General features: G+C 42.5%; 1 protein-coding gene across 6 annotated transcripts in view; it reads left to right on the top strand.

Annotated features, from left to right (window-relative positions):
* KALRN (kalirin RhoGEF kinase) overlaps positions 1–17,757 on the top strand; it is a 1,569,312-nt gene extending 1,551,555 nt beyond the window's left edge. For 5 of the 6 annotated variants that reach the window (XM_085647304.1, XM_085647302.1, XM_085647305.1 and 2 more), the window contains 2 exons: positions 12,321–12,459; positions 15,545–17,757. In XM_085647304.1, coding sequence (XP_085503430.1) covers positions 12,321–12,459; positions 15,545–16,093 — 688 coding nt within the window. In that variant the 3' untranslated portion in view covers positions 16,094–17,757. The remainder of the gene's footprint in view (positions 1–12,320; positions 12,460–15,544) is intronic. The other variant, XM_085647309.1, reaches the window with a different exon arrangement.
* Positions 17,758–20,730: the final 2,973 nt, after the last annotated feature.

The raw sequence follows: 20,730 nt of genomic DNA, 5'->3' as shown, positions 1-20,730 counted from the left end.
ATATAGTGCTAAGTGCATGCAACTGCTTACCAAGCACCTGTTGCTTTTAACTCCTTCAAATCTCCCTTCAAGTCAGTGATGTTCTTGATAAACTTTTTCAAGCCCTTACTTTTGTCAGCGATGTAAGTACAACATTGTTGAACTTTTAACATCTGACAGACTCTGCCATCCTTTGCGAGAAGGATGTCTAAAGAAAGGCAGTTCTGCAAAACCATGGCTCTCACATCTACCATTTCAGTATCTACAACTAATAAAGCACCTGCTGTACTGGTAGATAACTTATCTACAATTGTGTACATTTTTCTAAGTTGATGTCATTCAAAATCACACCTACGGATGGCATAATTGCACCACAAATATCTCCTACTACTTCTCTAGCACTTGTTCCTCTTTTGGGTCTATACGTCTGCTTCCAGACAGAACCCTCAAAATGTTCCACATGAAAAATCATGCTCTCCTCAAACATAGTTCAACAACTCCAGGAATCGCAGGATCTTTCCCTTCTAATGACTCCCAATGTCCTTTAGTTTTCAAATGTGTGTTCACACTCACTATTTACCATTTACCACATATTTTGTATTGGTTGTGGACTTTCCTCTAGATAAGCATACTTTCTCTCTGTCTCTCAAATCTAAACTTAATGCAGCTTAATTCCCTGCTACTTGATGCTCAGTTTCTTCCTTAGCCCACTGATATCCAATTTTGACTTTCACTGATTTTGATTCCATTCTTCTCCTTCTGTCCTCAACTGAATTTATAAATCATTTCTCTACATTGGTTAAGATACAGGTCAAATTGTGAGCATAAACAGTGTCTAGTGTCATGGTGGGGTTGTAAAATCCTTCCGCACTCTATATATTTTTAGTTACAAGGGTGACAATTCAAATGTTTAAGTATGGAAACTTCTGAAAATAACAAAACATAATTTTAAAAATAATACTGTCCATACAAAAGACTAAATGATAAGCTACAAGTAACACTATAATTCAAAGGAATGTGATTGTATGTTATACCCTCTACAGCCGATGTAGGTAATTGCGTTCAATGATAGCTATCCCTAGCATCCATAGTGTCAATGTATTCAAAAAGCAGTTTATAATAAACATTTGAAGAAAGATTTCCTCTAGAAGCATCTATGTGTAAGTTTTTCTCATTGAGTGAGTGCAATCTATCATCAATAGAAAGTGGGGTTTAATGGGTAAGTATAGTTTTAGTCTGCTCTAAATTAGGGAAGTCTGTGTATAATACCAGAAGCAACATAGTTAGTACTACACTTAGCTATCAGCACACCTGCTATTATGTGCCTACATCTATTTGTGTTATTCTTAGGCTCCATAACCTTTCTGAACTCAGACCGTTTGTGTGGAAAGCAGCAAAAGTCTTTCATTAGTTTCCAACTACGCAAATAGCAAACAATGTCCAGGCAATCGAAATGCAATTATAGTATTTACAAGGTCTTTGCAAGTCTTTCTTAGCCCTACTCCATATTCTTCTGAGTGACAACCTTGCGCTTGTCTCTATTCAAATGTGCATTTCAAAGTTGTCTAGAATTCAAATGAATGACAATTTGGGTCAGTCTGTTCTGTGGCAAAATTGTCGAAACACAGTTCAGCCACAATTACATTTTCACAGAGGTTCAGCTGGATTTGCACCGTGACTCTCAAAGTACCAACACTTTTTCTCTTGGGCGTTTGTTGAAATATATGTCCATTCAGGTGAAGAATACCTCCGACAGGGTACTCTTGCTCTGTTTGATCTACTTACTACTGGCCCTTCATCATCACTACCACCTAGGCCATATTCCTCCATATCTTCTGGGAAAGCGTGTGGCATATGCACTTCAGGCTGACTTTGTCTTCTTTCATCCTGTCTTCTTGGCCACTGGTCTCCAAGCACTACTCGTGTTACTGTGGCACTAGGCCCTTTGCCAGTTTCCGAGTCTGGCACAGTCAACACTACATGGTGGGACCCTCTTGTTCCGACTTCAACTATTGACTCATTCAGACTCCCCCAGGCCAAACATGGGCTGTCCCAGACTCTTGCTGGTCCCCAGTAGCTTGACTAACCTGCTCCCTTTGTCTCACTGTAACTGCCGACACTTTTATTGAGAAGTGCTGTTACACCATCAAGGGGACACAAGACTGTGAGTATGCGTGACGTGCACCCATTTGGGGAGACCTCCGCACTTCATAGCTGTTATAGTGACCAAGATAACTTATTAAGGTCCTCATTACTGAGGCTCCAAACGCATTTTGTGCATGTTCTTCTTCACCATTACCCAGTCGCCGGGACTGAGGTCATGGCACTGCTCTTGATGAGGCGAGGCTGTAGCCTCTCCAACCTGATGAGACACAGAACGCACAACAGCAGACACTCCTTTGTAGTAACCAAGAACCATTTCATTTGTAATGTTCATAAGCACATTTGCAGGCGCAGCTTGAAATATCATGGCTCTGTCTATGATTATCTAATGGGAAGGTAATCATGTCCACATCCGGCTACTTCAGAGATGTTGAAGTACACACCTTAGCAAGTCTGGATTTCAGCGGCCCATTGACTTGCTCCAGGATGCCTGAATCCTCAGGTCTGTAACTGCAATGTAGCCTCTGCTCCACGCGCAATGCTGCACACAACATTCTCAGGATCTCATTATCAAAATGAGTTCCTTTGAATGATTCCAGAGAAATCAGGAACCCACATCTTGGAATTAACTTCCTCAACAACACCTTTGCTACAGTGAGACTGTCATTTCTCCTGGACGGGTAAGCTTCAACCCAATGCAAGAAGATGCACACAATCACCAAGACATACCTGAGTCCATTACACACAGGCATCTCGATAAAGTCCCATTGCATTCTATTGAAGGGACCTCCTGATCTGCCAATGTGACTCAGTTTTACTGCAGTTCTTCCTACATTCATCCGCTGACACAGAACACACCTGTGACACAACCCTTCAGCCATCAGTCTCAACCTGCCAAAACAGAGGCACCATATCCTCTCTACCTACATGAGCAGGTCCATGATAATGTCTCACCATAGGGGGTAACAAGCTGTCTGGCAACACAGGTCTTCATCTCCTAAAATCCAAATGTTATCTCCATCGCTGTTGACACAACCTGCTTTAATCCAGCCGAAGTCTCTTAACTTCCTCCCGTGTTTCAGCTGTGGATAGCAAAAGGTTGTAATTGATCTCATCCATTCCCTCATTTTGAAATTCAACATTGAAAGTACAAGCATTTAAGGCATAATATTTGGTGATCTTGTCAGAGTACCTAGTACTCACAGTTACAAAATCATCCCCTTTGCTGTGTGCAGAACATTTCACAACCACGATGTAGGCAGGTAGCTGTAGTGCCTTCAACATTGCGCACTTTCTCTGTTTCTTATCGGGGACTCTGAAGAGACCAAGAATCCCCGGTGTGACCATAACTGTCCGAAGTCATGGACGGCACCAAAGCCATACTGACTATCATTGAAAATGGTCACTTTCAGCTGGTTTGAAACACAGCATGCTCTAATAGCAGCAATCAGTTTAGCCACTTGTGCAGCAAACACTCCTTGAAGCCAGGACGCTTCAATCACACCTGATACTGTACAAACTGAGTAGGCAGCTCTTGAGCTCTCTTCATGGTTTTGTAAACAGGAACCATCAACAAAAATTACATAATCTGATTCAGGTAGTGGCACATCTTGCTTGTCAAGCCTTGGCTTGGTGCACAGTTCAGCAACATAGAGAGAGTCATGCTCAACTTCACCCTCAGTAGCATAATGTACAGAAATAGGCAATAGATAAGCAGGAATTAAAATAGTACATTTCTTAAGGGTTATGTAATCTGGCTTGCTCATACTTGGTCAATTGGCAATTAGTAATGTGTTGGGTCCTGGTGCGTGTTAACAATATCTCAACAGAATGGGGCACAAACGTTGTCAGAAGATGACCCATAACAATGCTCTCAAACTGTTCGGTGCTGATGTCTGTGGAGGCCGTGGCTTTGAGGCAGCCGGGCAGAGCAGCAGCTACTGAGTCAAGTGTAGCTGAAAACTAAGCAATGGGTCTGCGAGCATTCCCGTGTGTAGGAAAGTGCCCCTTTTTTACACGGTCATCTCACATTCCCTCTCAGAGGGGTGAATCCTGTCTGTTTCATGGTTGGATTTGAATTTGCAGCACAAGAGGTATTATATTGAGTCGGAACTAAAGGAGTTGGTTATGGTCTTCCTATTCTCGGGTCCATGGGAGTGTTACCTATGGAATCCATCCCATTAGGAACTGCTAAAGTATGTGTTGTGTTCCCTGTCAATCCAGGGTTACACAGCGGGACAACAGGACCTATAGTGACTTGAACAGTAAGTGCATCTGAGGCGTTCAAAGCAATCGGGTTCATGAGAGTACTGATCCATGTATTCCCTCCCATCACATTAGAACTTGTATTTACTGGTGCTGTAGCTACTACTGAAATTTCATTGACACCTGCACCACTCGTTCCTTCCTGTTGAGCTTCGTTATATGGGGTGGACGGATTGCCAATAATGTGTACAAAAGATCATCACTATAGTCACTATGATAGGCTTTGTCCTCACTCCTTGTATTTTCCGTCTCTTTCCCTTTTTTCTTTTTCTTCTCTTTCTTTCTGGTCTCTGTCTCTTTGCTTGTTAATGCAGGGCAAAATCAAGCTCCCTTTGTCATATCGGTTCTCCACCTCTTTTGTTCTGCATCCCATCTAGCATCACACACTGCCTTTCTGGTTCTCCCATGATATTTTTCTTTCTACCTATCCTGAGCTGCTCACTCCCAAGCATTAATTGCTTCATACTGTGCGGGTCTAGGAGGCAGTTTCATTTTGTATAGTATTCTCAAATTTTCAGTGATTCTCAAATTAAATGTGCCATTGCGTGGAACACCAATGCACCTTCATTTTCTGTGAGTTTATGCCATTTTTTTTCTTAGATAGTTTATTGATTTTTGACATAGTAAAAGAAAACAAAGGCCCATGACGCAGTCACGGATACAGCTTCAACTGCATAGCCGCAGCACATAGCAGAAACAATAGAGAAGACATAGAGCATCACTTTATCTATAATCCAGGAAATCGCAACCAAACACAGTAGTCACAATGGGGTTCATAAAAACGAATGGCAATCAATGTTTTTCGCTGATCTATTATACAGGAGGCTCCCTTCAACTCACCATGGGAGCATTTAATCGGACCCAACCATGTTACCCTTCCAGGGCGCCCAAATACGTTCATACTTGTGGGGAACCCCCTGGTGCTTTGTACACCAACGTGTCCATGACAACACAGTAGTTCATTCCCCTCTTCCACTCATGGAAGGGAGTGCCAGTCGCATCTCTTCAATGGCAGGCCAATTCTGTTTTGGCTATCAGGTATGCCACCACCAGGAGAGTGCATGAGGCACGAGGCCACCCAACCCGTTCCATGATCCCCAGCAATATGACTTTGGGGTTGAGCTCCAGCCTAAATCTCAGCACCGGCCCATCGTGTTGTTTATACCCTCCCAGTATTCCATCGTCACAGGACAGTCCCATAGCACATGGTATAAAGAACCTGGGAGTGGCGACACCGCAGGGTCTCCAGTCCAGGGGCTTATTCAATGCACCTCAGTCTTTCAGGGGAGTAGTAAATCCTGTGCAGGATTTTGAATTGGATTATGTGCAGGCGCATGGAGATCAATAGCTCACACTGAGCCATGTTTGCCTCTATCCATTTGTCATCATCTAGCGCACCAACGTCTTCTTCCCATCTAGCCCTAAGTGTCACCAAGGAATTCGATGTGTTGACCACAAGTGTTCTATATAGGTGCGAAATGCAATGTGTCTCCCCAGGTCATCATTGACTAGCTTACAATCAAAGGGGCTAAACTCAGGAGAGGCTGATTTACGGAAGAGCGTTTCCCCACTGCAGAACATAAAAGATAAGATGATACTAAAACAACTTTATTATTGTTTCATTTTTCACTAGCAGCTGATGCTGCAGAGTCGAGGGCGGGGCCAGACAATCCTCTCTTGACAGCAGGGTCTGGGAGAAGGAGTGGTGGGCACTTGTAAGTGCGCATGGCAGTTTGGCCGTCCAAACAGACCTTGCACACTTAGATTTCCCCCTCAGCTGTATTGCACAGCCGGATGGAGAAAAGCCCCAGGGTCTCAGTCCCTTACTGAGTGCCTAACCAGGCCGCTCACACCAATACTGGGGATGCTGTCATGCAGGGTAATAGCATAAGAGCAGGGTTTGATTTCCTTGGGAGTCTGGGACTTCCGGAAGAGAGGCGCAACTGTGGGTGTTTTCACATTCGTGTTTTGGGTAAGTTTTCATGCTGCCTTATTGAGGGGGAGGGAGTCCTGTTGTTACTCCCCGTGGCTCTCGATGTCCTCAGGGAATATTTACCGGTCTGTTCGCACTCCACCGACAGCCTGCTCTTTCACCAGAAATTAATGCTGCCTCACGAGATGGAGACCTTGCACTCCTCATCTCTAGTCTGCTTCTCAGCTCCTTCCTCTGGTCTCCTTGGGTCAACCGCAGTGTCCTGCCACAGAGGGAAGCCAGCACAGCTCCCCGTCAGGGAGGCTGAGTGTCTCACCGACAGCCGCTCATGTGCCAAACACTTTCAAGGATCGGGTCGTGCAGGACCTCTTAGAGCCCAGCCTGACCCTTTGCTTGTTTTTAGCTTGGCTCTCCCTGTGCATTTGCTGTATCGCCCACCTCTGTGCCTGAAAAGGGTGTGTGGTGCTCAATAACAGCAGCAGGGGTGGGGCAGGATACCTGCGTCCTTTTTTTTAAACAGTATGATTTCCTCAAAATGAAGCCCAGCAGGCCTCTTCTGATTGGCTTCTGTAGCCGGAGCATCCCCGTAGCCCCGAAGATGTGGCAGTTTGGATCTGGGGGCTACGAACTCTGCCGAGCATCTGCAGATAAGCCCAGAGGACTATCGACCAACAGAACCTGGAGGCAGCCTGTATTCGAGTGAGACCGGAGCATTAATGGGGGCATGGGGTAGAGAGGGGGCTTCAGCACAGGTGGAGACGGTGTACAGGGTGGAGAATAAGAGCACCTGCAGGGGGAGAGCAATTTGCAGGGGCTGTTGTCGAGAGTAAGTGGTTCGCAGCAAAATTGGGGCATTCAGGGAAGGCGTTGCACTAAGGGAGGCAGCTACCAAATGGCAACATGCGTTGCAGCGCCTCCAGCTGTACCTGGTTTACAGCCGACACTTTAAAGTTTCGCTTTCACTTTGCAAGCTTGAGTTTAAATCTAGCACAAGTTTCCCTGGTAGAAGTGTAAGTGCCAAGTTTGACAAAGCGTGACATCATTTTATTATTCTGAATTTATTTGGCATATGTAAAATGTGCATAGCAAAAGATTTTTTAACTGGTCAGTAATCCGATTCACTGCGTGGATGTCTTTCTTTAAAAGAACCCATTTTCTGACCACTAAGTTGAATGTGAAACATCTGACACTAGCTCTCAAGTTTCTGTGTCAGAGTAACTTATTCAACTTATGTCCGTGTGTAAAGCACCTGCTGCTCATGTAACACGCTCGGTTACCTTCGGTTCTAGTTCGTGCTATATAAATCTATGGGGAAAAAAATCCATTAATTTAAATTTGCATTCAAGAAGTTACTTGTAGTCAGAGGCGGCCGGCAGTGGGAGCAGGAGGTAAGTGTTTTCTTTTAATTATTATTTGTCACCGTTCTTCCCAACCACTTTATTTTGGCCGTGGCTGCCCGTGCTGAAAGCTGTGGCTTATATGTATCAAGGGTGTGTCTAGGCTATCTGGTTTTAGGTTTAAACCTATAATAACTGATAAAACCCCACCGAAAGGAAAATAGCTATCACTGGTGTAAACATATAAACACTGAAAAAACACCTTTGCAACCACAAACTAAGTGCCATTCAAAGAAAGGAAAAGATGAGTGAAAGACATTTTTATTTCTTCTTGAAGGGGCCAATACAATGTAACTTTGTTATACAAGGTAGCATCAAGAAAGACTGGTCTAACATTATTCTGCTTGAGGTTTGTTGTTTAGGGATGTCACTAAAACATTGTCTCTGCTTTTATATGTTTTGTGGTCTTTGGTCTAAAGATGCAGTGTTTAGAAGCATCTTTTAGGTCTTATTTAGTTATTTTATTAAACTGTAGAGAATCGGAAAATATCAAAATCATATTTGATATTTTGGCTACATTTGATTTCACTGATAGGTAAAATGGCTGGTTTCATAAGAATCTTTCCTAATGTGTACCATCACATTTACCCAAGGACAGAGAATGGGTGAAATCCTTTGATACATCAGCCCACTTTTCTAGTGAGTCAGTATTGATTGCAAGTGAATTTCCCAACACCCCAAGCTTAAAACATTCAATGCAAGATGTAGTGACAGGTTTATGTGAAAAGAATGTTGTCACCAAGCATCTGAGATTGTGGTGAAAACATGACACCAGACGTTTAGTAAAAATGGAGCGCAGTGTCGCTTGGAATGCTGCTTAAAAAAGTTCCTACCAAGTTCAATAAAGATTGGAGTGATATTGTTTGTATTTGCAGTAATCAGCTAAGTATGTGAACAAGTTCTATGATGGTCTGTCAAAATCGATACCTGAGCTGAAGTGCTTCCCTGTAAGAGTTCCTTGTCACTTGCTAGACGGTATGCTAAAAGCATCTTTACAATCTTCAGAGTTAATGAAGAATGTTATTGACTTTGTAGTCCATTCTGGTGCAGTAAAATGTATTTGGATCTCATATACCCTGTGCACATGCACCATTAGTGCAGAAAGCAAGCAATAATTACAATTAATTTAAAATTCCATAAACACCGGAAAAACACAGTTTCTGTTATTTTTAATGACGCAAAAATATGTAACCACTGACAACCACTGTTTTTTTAAGGTATTGAAAAAACTGAAAAAACACCACCAGAATTTCCAAAAATAGAAACTGAAAACAGGAAAGCCTAGGTGTGTCTTAACTGAAGTTATTTGTAGAATTGGAAACTATGCAGACCGAACTCCTCTTCCAGCTCCTGGAATGACTTCATGTGCCCACCAACCCAGACATCCCCGAGTGTGGAGAGACCTATAAGGTCTCAAGCACTGAAACTGGCCAATCCAGACAACCAGATGCCATTCCACAAAGGTGTTGCCCCAGTGAGTCTGCCATACCAACTCATGTGACAGATGGCTTGGTACCAGCACTGGAGTGGAATCCGACTAACCAGTGGCAGAGAGTAGGGGAGAGACCGGCTGAACAGTGATGAGAGCAACCCATGAGGACAGAGTAGTTCCAATTCCAGCCTATGGGCCAGGTCGTTTGTCAACCCGAAACCAGTCATTAGTATTGATGAGCTGAGACACCTAGTACTGTAGTTTCACATCTGCCCAGCCTAAATCCACCCCATGCGGTGAGGAGCGGCATTTCACAAAGGATACCCTAGGGGTCTTGCCAGCCCACAAGAAGGCAGAGATCTGGTCTTGGAGATCCGCAGAAAAGGCTGGTGTCAATGGGTAGGGGTAATGCTGAAGTACATATAAGAACCTGGGAAGGGCCACCATTTGAAAGAGGGTGCCTCTGCCCGGTATCGAGAGGGGTAGATTCAACCACTTCCCCATATCTCTCAGAGTTCTGTCCCCCAGCGGGGCTATATTAAGCTGCAGATAATGACACTCCGTTTGAGCCACCATCATGCCCAGGTAGCGAAAGTGGTCGTTCGCCCCCTGTAGCGGGAACTGAGGTCTTTCCCCAAACGTGTCTCCCGCAGGGGTACCAGGACCATCTTCCCTAAGGCCCAAGGCGTTGTCATAAATCTCAAGTATTTCCATCAGCCGTGGGAATGTCTTGCCTGGATTCCACAGAAAGGAAAGCATGTCATCTGCGTATAGAGACACACGGTCCTCTGTGCCCTCTCTCCACGCTTACCCGCTGAGTCTGGCGTCCATCCACACAAGTTTCGCAAGTGACCCTGCCACAAGGGCAAAAAGGAGGGGAGAGAGAGGCCATCCCTGTCTCATGCCATGCTTGACAGGGAACCTGTACGACAGGGCTCCATTCACCCTGATTCGAGCCCACAGGTCAGAGTAAATAAGGGAAACCCAGCCTCCGAAATGTTGAGCAAACTGCATCTTCTCGAACACTAACCGAAGAAATGCCAGTGCACCGAGTTGAAGGCGTGCTCTAAATCAACAATGAGCTGTCCCTCCCGAAGTTTGTCTAGCCAAATACATGCATGGAGTCCTACATTTATTGTCATATGGCATATCCTCAGGTGGTACTTCTTCTCCCTCACAAAGCGGTATCCTTACATCTCCCCTAAACATGCCTCCTACAACCTTAAAGAATTTTTCAATAGATGCAATAAATCTATTTGTTTCAAACCAGGAACTAATTTCTTTACCCACAGTTCTTGTCTGCTGTTAGCAACCAATAACCACGCAGCTCTCTATGACATAGCTACCGAATTACTGTACGGCTTCACACCAACCAACCAATCCCAGAGTGGCACACTGTAACGTTAAACTTCACTCCTTATAGCGGCTCCCCATACTTTACAATTTTCCATGATTGTATTCTCTCTTTAATTTACAGGCAAAACAAATGCAAGTAATTTCAACAACTAACTTTGTCTGCTCCTCTAAAGAAATTAAAGTATTCATACACACAAGAAATTGTCCATAATATCACTTTCCAACCTACAATGATACACACATGAACTACACCTTGACCAGTGGGGTCTTACTCGGATTGATACAGTTCCTCCCTGAGCACTGAAATTCACCATTCCAGCCACACCTCACAACCACGCAAAGAGAACGTCCCTATCTGAATTGTGCTGTTGATGATGTCTCACGACTAGCACCACAACACATCAGACTACAATATAGTGCATTCTACACTTTTTAATACCATTTCGGGATCTTAGGCCACATCAGACCCGATAACCACTTCAACTAGTCTGCATAAAGCGCCATATTACCAAAGCAACTTATAACATTTCCACAGAACACCTCACAATCACTGCAAAACACCGCAAGGTAAGCATAAGCAATGTGCCTGCGTTACTATAGACATGGAGGAATTAGAAGTCTGCCCCAGATGGCAGTGCAATTATTTATTTGTAACTTATACCGAAAAATACCAATGTTCATCTGATAAGTTTGCCACAGATTCTTTGAATATCAATGATTATCTCTATTTTACAACTACGGTTAGAAATTGTAAAGAGATTTTATATTGAGTATGTATATTTTAAAGTGAATTAATTGCAGTGATCTTCATCCAATCATATTTACTAGTAGGTAATATCCAACCTCGTATGTTTCTTGATTCTTTATGCATGCTATCAAGGGGTAAATGAAGTGGGCTGTGATTGGTCTAAGGGGCTTTCCAATAAGATGTGCCCAAAGGATTTCTGTGCTGAGTCCTATGCTTGTATTGGTCAATCCTCCTTCGTATGAAAAAGGTTAATGTATGTTTTGCTTTAATTCATTCCGTCTCTTACGCTTTAGGAATTATGTATTCCTAAAATGTTCAGGGATGTACTAATTCCCTCATAGTCATTTTTATCTTGTAACAGATGGAATCAATTAAAGGAGCATTTCCCACTCTTAGACAATTGTCTTTTATACTTGATCAGCTAGGTGATGACAACATTCCCACTATGGCGAACTCTAGGGTTTCCATACTCACGATGATCAGATGGCCACAGTTGAGGAAGGGGGGGCGGAGCTCTGCATGAAAGCGATTCCCTCATATTTCTTATTGCATCACATTTCCCCTCTGTTTTGCTTACAAGAGTAGTAAGGACAAAAATATCCCATATGATGGTGGGAGCAGTACTCAAACCTGAGCGGACCCAATGACCAAGCATGCCACAGACTGGGTGTGATGGTTTGCATCCTTTAACCTGCCCTGAAAAGTAGGGTTAGCACTATTGTGATATTAATGAAAAATTGTTTCTCCTGCATTTCTTGCTGGATTTCAGAATAGCTGGTTCATAGTACGACTCCTTATGGAATCCTCTCTCTCCACCTTTGGTCATACATGTTTTCTTTTTCTGATTGTTATTGCAATACAGCATTATGATATGATGTAGAATGAACTCAAATATGGGCACATAATCTTGAAACAAAGTGTTTATATTAACTATAAAATCAGTTAAAAATTTCACGATGAAGACAAGACGTGTTTGCACCAAAACCTATATATAGCTCATGCATGCCCTCTAAGAGATATACTTTTATGTTATAACTTTCCAAGATTAACAGCCAGTGTCTTGTTCATTTGTATGATATACTTTGCTTATATTTTGTTGTGCTTCAGCGTGGATGATGGCAGGCTCCTTGACTACCTGATGAATCACGATGAACTCATGGAGGAGAAGGTGGCATTTTTCATCCGAGACACCATGGAGGCCTTACAGTATCTACACAACTGCAGAGTGGCACACTTAGATATCAAGGTGAGGGATTGAAATGCAGGGCAGCCTCTGTTGTGCCAGTTGGAAGGGTCGCGGACATTAAAAAAAAAAATAACTGCATTTGCTAATCTGCGCCACCAGTCTTTATTTTACTGTGTGACCCAGTTCATTGTTTTCCCACATATGATTGGGCTTTTAAAAAACCTACAGTTCGAGGGATTCAAACTGGAGACCTTTTAGATTCATGTAGCCTGTGCTTTTAAACTCCTCCTCTGTGGCTTTTAAGTTTCACTGCATCTGTATCCACTGGTAAATCAAAAAATATTTCATCCAGATTTGGCTAAATTAGCATACACCAATGACTGTGCTTCAAAAGTCCTTTAGACTGAAGGCGAATAAAGGGGATAATGAGAAATTTCATTCAGTGGTGAGCTACATCTTACCTCAGCACATCTCAAGGTTCGCAAGTCGTCTCTGCAAGCTTTGCATTAGTATGAGAGTGGAGGTATAGAGGATCACCATAGAAAAGATTCACTTTTTCCACAAAAAGAGACTATGGGGAACATCATGAGTACCCTGGTAGAAGGATACAGCAATACTCCCATGGTTATTTTGTTTCCGGGTGCAAACCCTGTAGAATCACATGAATCAGTACGTTCAAAACTGCAAAACTATTGCGGTTTTTCCCTACACAAATTTTGCACGTTTTTGTCTTGCAAAATTTGTGTGTGGGAAAACAATGGATCTGTGTAAAGTTTACACATGACTCAATCCCAGAGGACCTTAGCATTTTATAAACTGTGTTTGCATTTCACTGAAGTCTCACTTGCGGTACCACTTATAAGATGGTGTATATCCTCCGTTGGCGTGCAGCCTTATTTTGGATTGCTACCTTTGCAATGTTTTTATCAAATAGGTAGGATGTCACTCCGCTCTGAATTATAACCTAGAAAGGAAAAGATAAAGCAACTGTGACAAAATTGTTCACAATTTCGCAAATTTGTCTGAAATTCTAAATTGGTCGATATCTAAGTATGAGCTAAATTAGTTGAGCAGTTTTTGAGAAATTAATAAGAAAATTTGCAATGACTTTTCAAATGTTTTCAGAGTAAGGGTGCCAGGTTATGCTCACTTATACACAATACAACAGAAGAAACTACTACAACATTGATTTTATAGAGATTGCTCTATTAATTTGGAACAACAAAACTGGTGTTTTGTTTTGATTTTTTATGCATTTGACATTAATGTTTTATGCTTGCTTTTTTGTGGATGTTAAGAGGGACCAATAGCTGTGAAAGTGTAGGTTTCCAGAATAAAAGTTGATATTGTATGAGGCAGATTATGATATTCCAAGTTTAATTCTCAGTTAAAGTCTGAGAGCATAGAGGCTAGCCATAAGTAAGTTTCTTTCAAAACAAAAGAAATACACCTAGTGGCTACGATCTGATATGTCTGTGTTATTGGAGGTTTCTCTTCCTCCACTCATGCCCTGATATCTCTTTCCAATTCACTTAACTGTTACAACATGTGCATTGGTCCTTGTATGCATGTGAACGATCACTTCTCGTTTTTTTTCTCCATGTAATTCACATGCACTTAGGTATGGGTCTGTGCCTACTAAAAAGAAGCTTTGGCAAAGCTAATAAATCTTGGCTTGGCAAGCCTACTATTTTTATGTCGAGCCTGGGCAACGCATGCACTGCTCTGCAAGCCATGCTGTATTGGAGTATGGAATAGAAGCCCCGCCCACTCTCCGCCCATATTTGTCATTGGCTTGTTTCATTGTCCTTCGTAAATGCTGGCTTCTGATGTGTTAATAGGTTTGTTAATCCCTCCTTAGTACCGCCTTGTCTTCATTCGTAACCTTCCATGAGGACTGTCCCTTTTACTTCGGCTGTTAAACGGTGAGCCTTTTTTAGTCTGTAAGCACTATTTTCTTTAAGTAGTTTCTCCTACTGCAGGCACAACATGTTTTCCTGCAACTTTCAGCGCGCCATGTGCCCTTTCACTTTCGAAGCAGCCCGGGACAATGGCGAACGCTGCTTTGCATAGGTCTCGCATTTACAAGTTTGAGCTATTGGCATTGTACATGAGAATGTCTTTTATTTATGTGTTAATTATATAAACATATCAATAAAAGGCATTGTCATTTACAATGCCAGTAGCTTACACTCTCGCAAATGTGAGACCTATTGCATTTCAAATGCTTGTTGTATTTCTTTTCTTATGCAAGCACTGAATGAGAATTTGGCTGCTACAATCTGGAAATATGTGAAACGGAGTTGAATAATTGAAAATTAGAATGTCAATGTTCAGCATGATGAAAAGGCTTTTGAATTGCAGAACAAGGATTTGAAGAATTGATTTTCTCCTAGAAAACATATTGGAACATTTCATATATATTACCCATAACCGACACCAGAGGGGTTTATAAATGTCCCCAGAACCCCAATATGGTAATATAGGGCCATATTACACAGTACTCACTATGCATTTTTTATATTACATGTTTATTTTTAGGGTCGTTCGCTTGAAAAAGCTGATTGCAACCAACAATGGGCTCTGACTGTAACTAAAACGTTTAGGTTTACCTTTACTGAATAAAGTGTTGCTGAAACAATGTACAACGGTGAGGGTCAGTGGGTTTATGCAATTTTTTTACTGTAATTTTTGGGCGTAATTTTGGGTTTTGGCATTTGCTGAATTATTTGCCAATTTTATTAAAAATGTGTCTATGGCTTAAATGGATTAAAATAATACTAAAACAGAATGCCACATATTTTGCCATTTTTGTTGCAAAAATTGTCACCTAATTCAGATAGCTTTGGCATATAGTCCTATGGGTCCTTACAATGGTAAAAACTCTACAAAGTGGATTGGGGGCTGTTAATATGATCATGAAACCCATATTTCTCAGAAATACCTGAGAAATGTTCTTTGCATTTTGTGCAGTCAAACACCCTATCATAGATTTATATATGTTGGGTGTACCCAATGTATATCAGTCACCTAGTCATTACCGTTCATGCAATAATGTATAGAAATGAACAGATATGAATAACGTTTGCCAGGTCTTAAGAAACGTGAACTGATTTCCGATTCTCTTTCTTTTCCATTTCCACAGCCAGAAAACCTGCTAATAGATTTGCGGATCCCTGTGCCGCGGGTTAAACTGATTGACCTGGAAGATGCCGTACAGATCACGGGACATTACCACATCCACCACCTCCTGGGAAACCCAGAGTTTGCAGCACCAGAGGTCATACATGGGACTCCAGTATCCCTCAGCACGGACATATGGAGCATAGGAGTCCTCACGTACATTATGCTGAGTGGGGTGTCCCCATTTCTGGACGAAAGCAAAGAGGAGACCTGTCTGAACATTTGTCGGGTGGATTTCAGTTTTCCTCATGATTACTTCTGCGACATCAGTCATAATGCCAGGGATTTCATCAATGTTATCCTTCAGGAGGACTTCCGGCGTAGGCCAATGGTGGGCACCTGCTTGCAGCACCCTTGGCTTCAGCCCCACAGCGGAAGCTATTCAAAAATTCCCCTGGACACCTCGCGCCTGGTGTGCTTCATCGAACGCCGGAAACATCAAAATGATGTGCATCCGGTGCCGACCGTGAAGAGTTTCATCACAAACAGAATCAACCAAGGAATCATGTAGACAGGATGTCTTGCCTGGACATGGAAACAGAGAACGCCCTGTTCAAATCCATCTACGCACACAAAACAGACACAATGCTGTGCCCTTCTCAACTAAGTCAAAGGGAAGATACTGTTGTAATGTCCTTCAGCAGAGGTGTGTGTGTGTGTGTGTAAGTAAATATCACTCTGTTCCACAGTACACAAATGTGGATTTGATGACCTGCTGGTTGGATTATCCCACATCTGAGTAGCTTGTTTCATGTCTCAGCTGACAGATGTGAGGGGCGCCGCCTGCCTGCGGTTTTATCTATTACTCTGAAGTTTGCCTAGTAGGAGGGCTATTGGCCGTAGCCTCGGAATGTGTTGCAAGTGTCTTTTGCACAGGAACAACCTTGCAGCGAGAGTCTTCCGGTGGCCATGCATTGCCAACTCACACTCTTGAATAAACAGGGCGAATGGGGTGGACGGGGTAGGCAACAATACTTCTCAGCTGCTGCAGGAGCTGCAGCAGGTATTGGCAACCGAAGGCCCCACCATGATTGCCACGATGTGTCCGCTTAAAACCGTGCAGTGTTCAATAGTGCCAATGAAAGTGAGCTGGCAGCAAGGCGTCCCAGGGATGCACTGGTCTCTTGCTTTGAAGAAACAGTACAACCAGAACTGTTGAAATATTACTGACTGTTTCTCCCTATTCAGCCATCTCCCTCATGGTCTAGGCCCAAGGGCTCCCTTTTAGTAGGATGTGGCTCTTTCGCCCTAGCCCCACCACAGCCCTCAGACATTTGACCTACCGCCACATTTATCCAACTCCTTCAGCTGAAGCCCAACCATCTGCCTTTTTTTACTGCTATTCAACAGATGTTCCCGGTATGTGGAATATCTACACCCGAAAGAGGGAATAAAATACACCATACTTATGAAAAAATACAGACGAAGAACCTAGGGGGGGGTCAACTCACTTTGGATTAAGAAATGGAGGGGTGAGGAAATATTCCAGTCAACATTAAGTACTTCACCTCAAAATCTAAGGTGCCAGAGCGAAGGTTGACATTCGGTGCCCAGAACTCTGTCATTTCGACGAAGCGCCAATGTTCCCTTTGCTCACATTTTGTAAAACGTTGTACAGAATGCTATCATAGAGCATCTGCATATTAAATGTGCAGAAATGGTTTGATGGTTCACATCCTTGACCATTGGTTACTCCAGTCACATTGTGAGACGAGCCATTCCTGTCACCAGTGTCCTCCACTTGCTGCGAGAACCAGACCATTCACAAATCGAGCTTTAGGAAAGGCGCCTTTGTACATAACCAGTGTGCTGCTTCCATTATGTGACTTTATAGATAGATGCGATCAGACCAGACTGTTACTGAAGCCAGTTTTGAAATAGTAAAATACATCTTTGTTAATACCGTACTGGCATGGGGTGAATTAGATTTTTAAAATTGCTGTGCCACATTGCCCTTATGTTCCATGTCTGACACTGAAAGTCAATTGAATAATCACTGGAGTTTTGCTTTAACATATTCATCGATCATGGACCTTAAAGTTGAATTCTGTATTTTTTTGAAAATATATAATTTTACTGTTATACAGTATTACAAGCTTTAGTTTACCTAAAATCAAATGGAAAATGTTATTCGTATTAAAATAAAGAAAAAGTTAACAAGTGTTTTCAGATACCATAATGCCAATGTGTTGGGTGCATTGGTTGTGAAACTGGGATGCCTGCATGTCATAAAAAAAACTCAAAATGGAATCCCTGTGCTGTTTCACATTGGGACCGTTTCCAGCAGCCGTGGTTGGTGTTGAGTGGTCTGGAGGTTTTAGAACAGAAGATTAGCTTCTCATTCTTGTCAGCTGTATTTTCTCGTCTTTTTCATGGTTGAGAGCAATGGCGTAGCTGGCCCTTCGGCCGCCCGTGGCGGTCCTTGCGTTTACTGCCCCGCAGCAGCCGCTCTGAAGAGCCAGGGGTTGCTCTCGGGATGTAGCTCCTTTTGCAACCCTGCAGCGGCCGCATTGGCGAGCGGGGAGGTGCTTGCAATTGCCACCCCGAGATGGAAAGTAAGAGCGGTGGGGCGGCCACCACCCCCAAAACTCGTGCCGCATGCTACGTCACTGGGTGAGTGCATCAATCAGAATCTGAGCATTGTACGCTGCAGACTGCCTCGCGACAACGAGCACTTTTATTGAACCACCACATGGATTTAGGTTGTGCAGTAAGTCACTGTGAAAGATATCATCCCGGAATCTGGAGTTTGCACGCTGATATAACCCTCTCAACATGTCCACAAGCATCCAGCAATTGGTCATTCTTTGTGCTCAAGCAGGCCTTGGCTTCTTTTGTCAATTTCCCATCACAGGCGCCAATCCCCGCCTACAGTGATGGTAACTTGCATTTTAAGTGGATGGTTGTTCACAGGATCTATATTGATGCCGCTGGCTTGTTTCAGACGGGCTCCCAATCACATAGCAAGCTGCTAATGCATTTGCATCACTAACAATAAAGGTCAGGCTGAAATTAAGAACAAAGAGGGGGAAGAGGCTGTAACCCTGTGCCAAACACCTGAGCCATACAGTTATTAAGGTGAATGAGTGGGAAATTCCTCATAAACAGTAATAATACTAGAAAATGATATGTCTATACAGTTATTAGGACTACACGTCTTACAAATACTGTTCTCCCTGACAATTCTAATGACAGCATTATTATTGATGTTATTATTGTCGTCATTATTATTATTATTACTAATAATATTATAAGTATTACTATTAGCATTATAATTATTACTAATATTATTATCCAGTTACACCATCCATCCAGGCACTTACGAATGAGACATTGTGGGAGATGCCTCTTTTTACCATTACGTTTGTCAGAAGTCACATGTACACTATACCGCTCTTCAGTATCTCTTTCAAGGTTATGTTGTGCTCTCATAAGTTCAAGTGAGCTTCAAGTAATATTTTTGTGGCCACTAAGACAGGTGGCAGCTGCTCTCGGTTGCTGGGATGGGCGCCTCTCTCTGTGATAAGATTGCTCTTCGGTTTCGGGTCTTATTGTGAAATGGTGTGCCAAAGGTACTCCACACTGCGTCCTCTGACCTTACACTCCCTTAATTTAAGTAGTGAACCATTCTTAGATAACCTCTGTGTACCTGCCACAAACCGCATACGGGCACAACATATTACCTCCAAATACAAAACTATCATTTAAAGCACCATGACTCCTCACCCACATTTAAGGAGGTGAGGCATAATCCTTACAAGTCTGTAGACACCAATGACAAATTGAATGGCACTCTTAAAACTGGAATTATCCTCCCTTATGACAAAAGCTGGTAAACCTCTAGAATTCTCATATGGGAACACCACATACTATGCTGCTGTAAGACCAAGCATTAATATCCATCTTTCACCCATCAAGGCCATCTTTCTTGAATGCCAGATGGCGTTCTCGTTAACGCTGTATTTTGTTTCTCGGTGACAAAAAAATTGTGGACAGTCCCTCTTATCATTATTTTCCATAAATTCTCTACCTTTGTAACCCAACTCATGCTCATTGAATCCCAACACCTTTATCGCTTTGGACTCTTCCATTCTTTATCTAATCCACAATTATTTATAAAACACTGAAGGCATAAACATCTGGAATTATTGAACAGCGATCCACAGTACACTGGACACCCCTAAAAGAGAAATTGTGTACCCTGTCCATAAAAGTACATGGTGACCCCGATGAACAATTTATAGCTGTACCCAAGGTCCACACAGTAAGGAACGGTTGCAGATCCTTTTCAAGAATTGCTCCTTAAATATGGAACACATTGCCTCTACATCTTCGCTTGGAAACCGATCACAAACACATTCGCGAAACCCTCAAAACCTGGCAATTTTAGCTCTTTGCCCCACCTCTTCTGGTTCTCTGAATAGCAGCTAGCGCTATGAGACCTATAGGTGATATGAGTTTAACAAATACCAAATACATACATACATACAATAGTCATTTGGTGTTACTAGTACTCCATGGATTGGTGATTACTGCAAATCTGGGCTGGTCTGCTCAATTACAAGCTGAAACACGACATGTAGATATTTATTGCAAGTGCTAATGCTTCCAGTATAGCCATTGTGTTGAAGCTGTAAATAATCACAGATATTGACTAAATAGAGAAAACTTTCACCCATGGTAATTAATATGTAATTAAAAGGCTGTTGGGTCATTGAAAGGGAGGGGAGTAGGGTAGTATGCTGCACACAAACCAGGTACTTTTACATAAGAATGATACCACCAATCATAACAGTATGAAACTTACATCCAAATCAAATCAGATCCACCCGTATGGAGACCCCGACACGAATACAATGAAATATGGTAGCGCACCTCAAATATTATATGTTACATTAGTAAATCAACCAAAGGCATAACCACATTTTCGATTCTTAAACTTAGTTTATGTTTTGAATAAACGATACAGCAGTGATAGTCCAGTGTTTGGACCTTAGTTACGAAATCATTTGAAAACGACAAGTACAGAGACAAAAAGAACATTGAACAGAAGGAGCAAGGCTGCATGGTGTCAAATCAATATTAATCGTTATGTCTTAGGTTGATTTACTATTAGAACATAAACAAATTGAGTTGAGCTACCATTTT

This window comes from Triturus cristatus, chromosome 3_2 (genome assembly GCF_964204655.1).
Source record: "Triturus cristatus chromosome 3_2, aTriCri1.1, whole genome shotgun sequence".
Lineage (NCBI taxonomy): Eukaryota > Metazoa > Chordata > Amphibia > Caudata > Salamandridae > Triturus > Triturus cristatus.
This window is presented reverse-complemented; position numbering and strand designations above follow the sequence as displayed.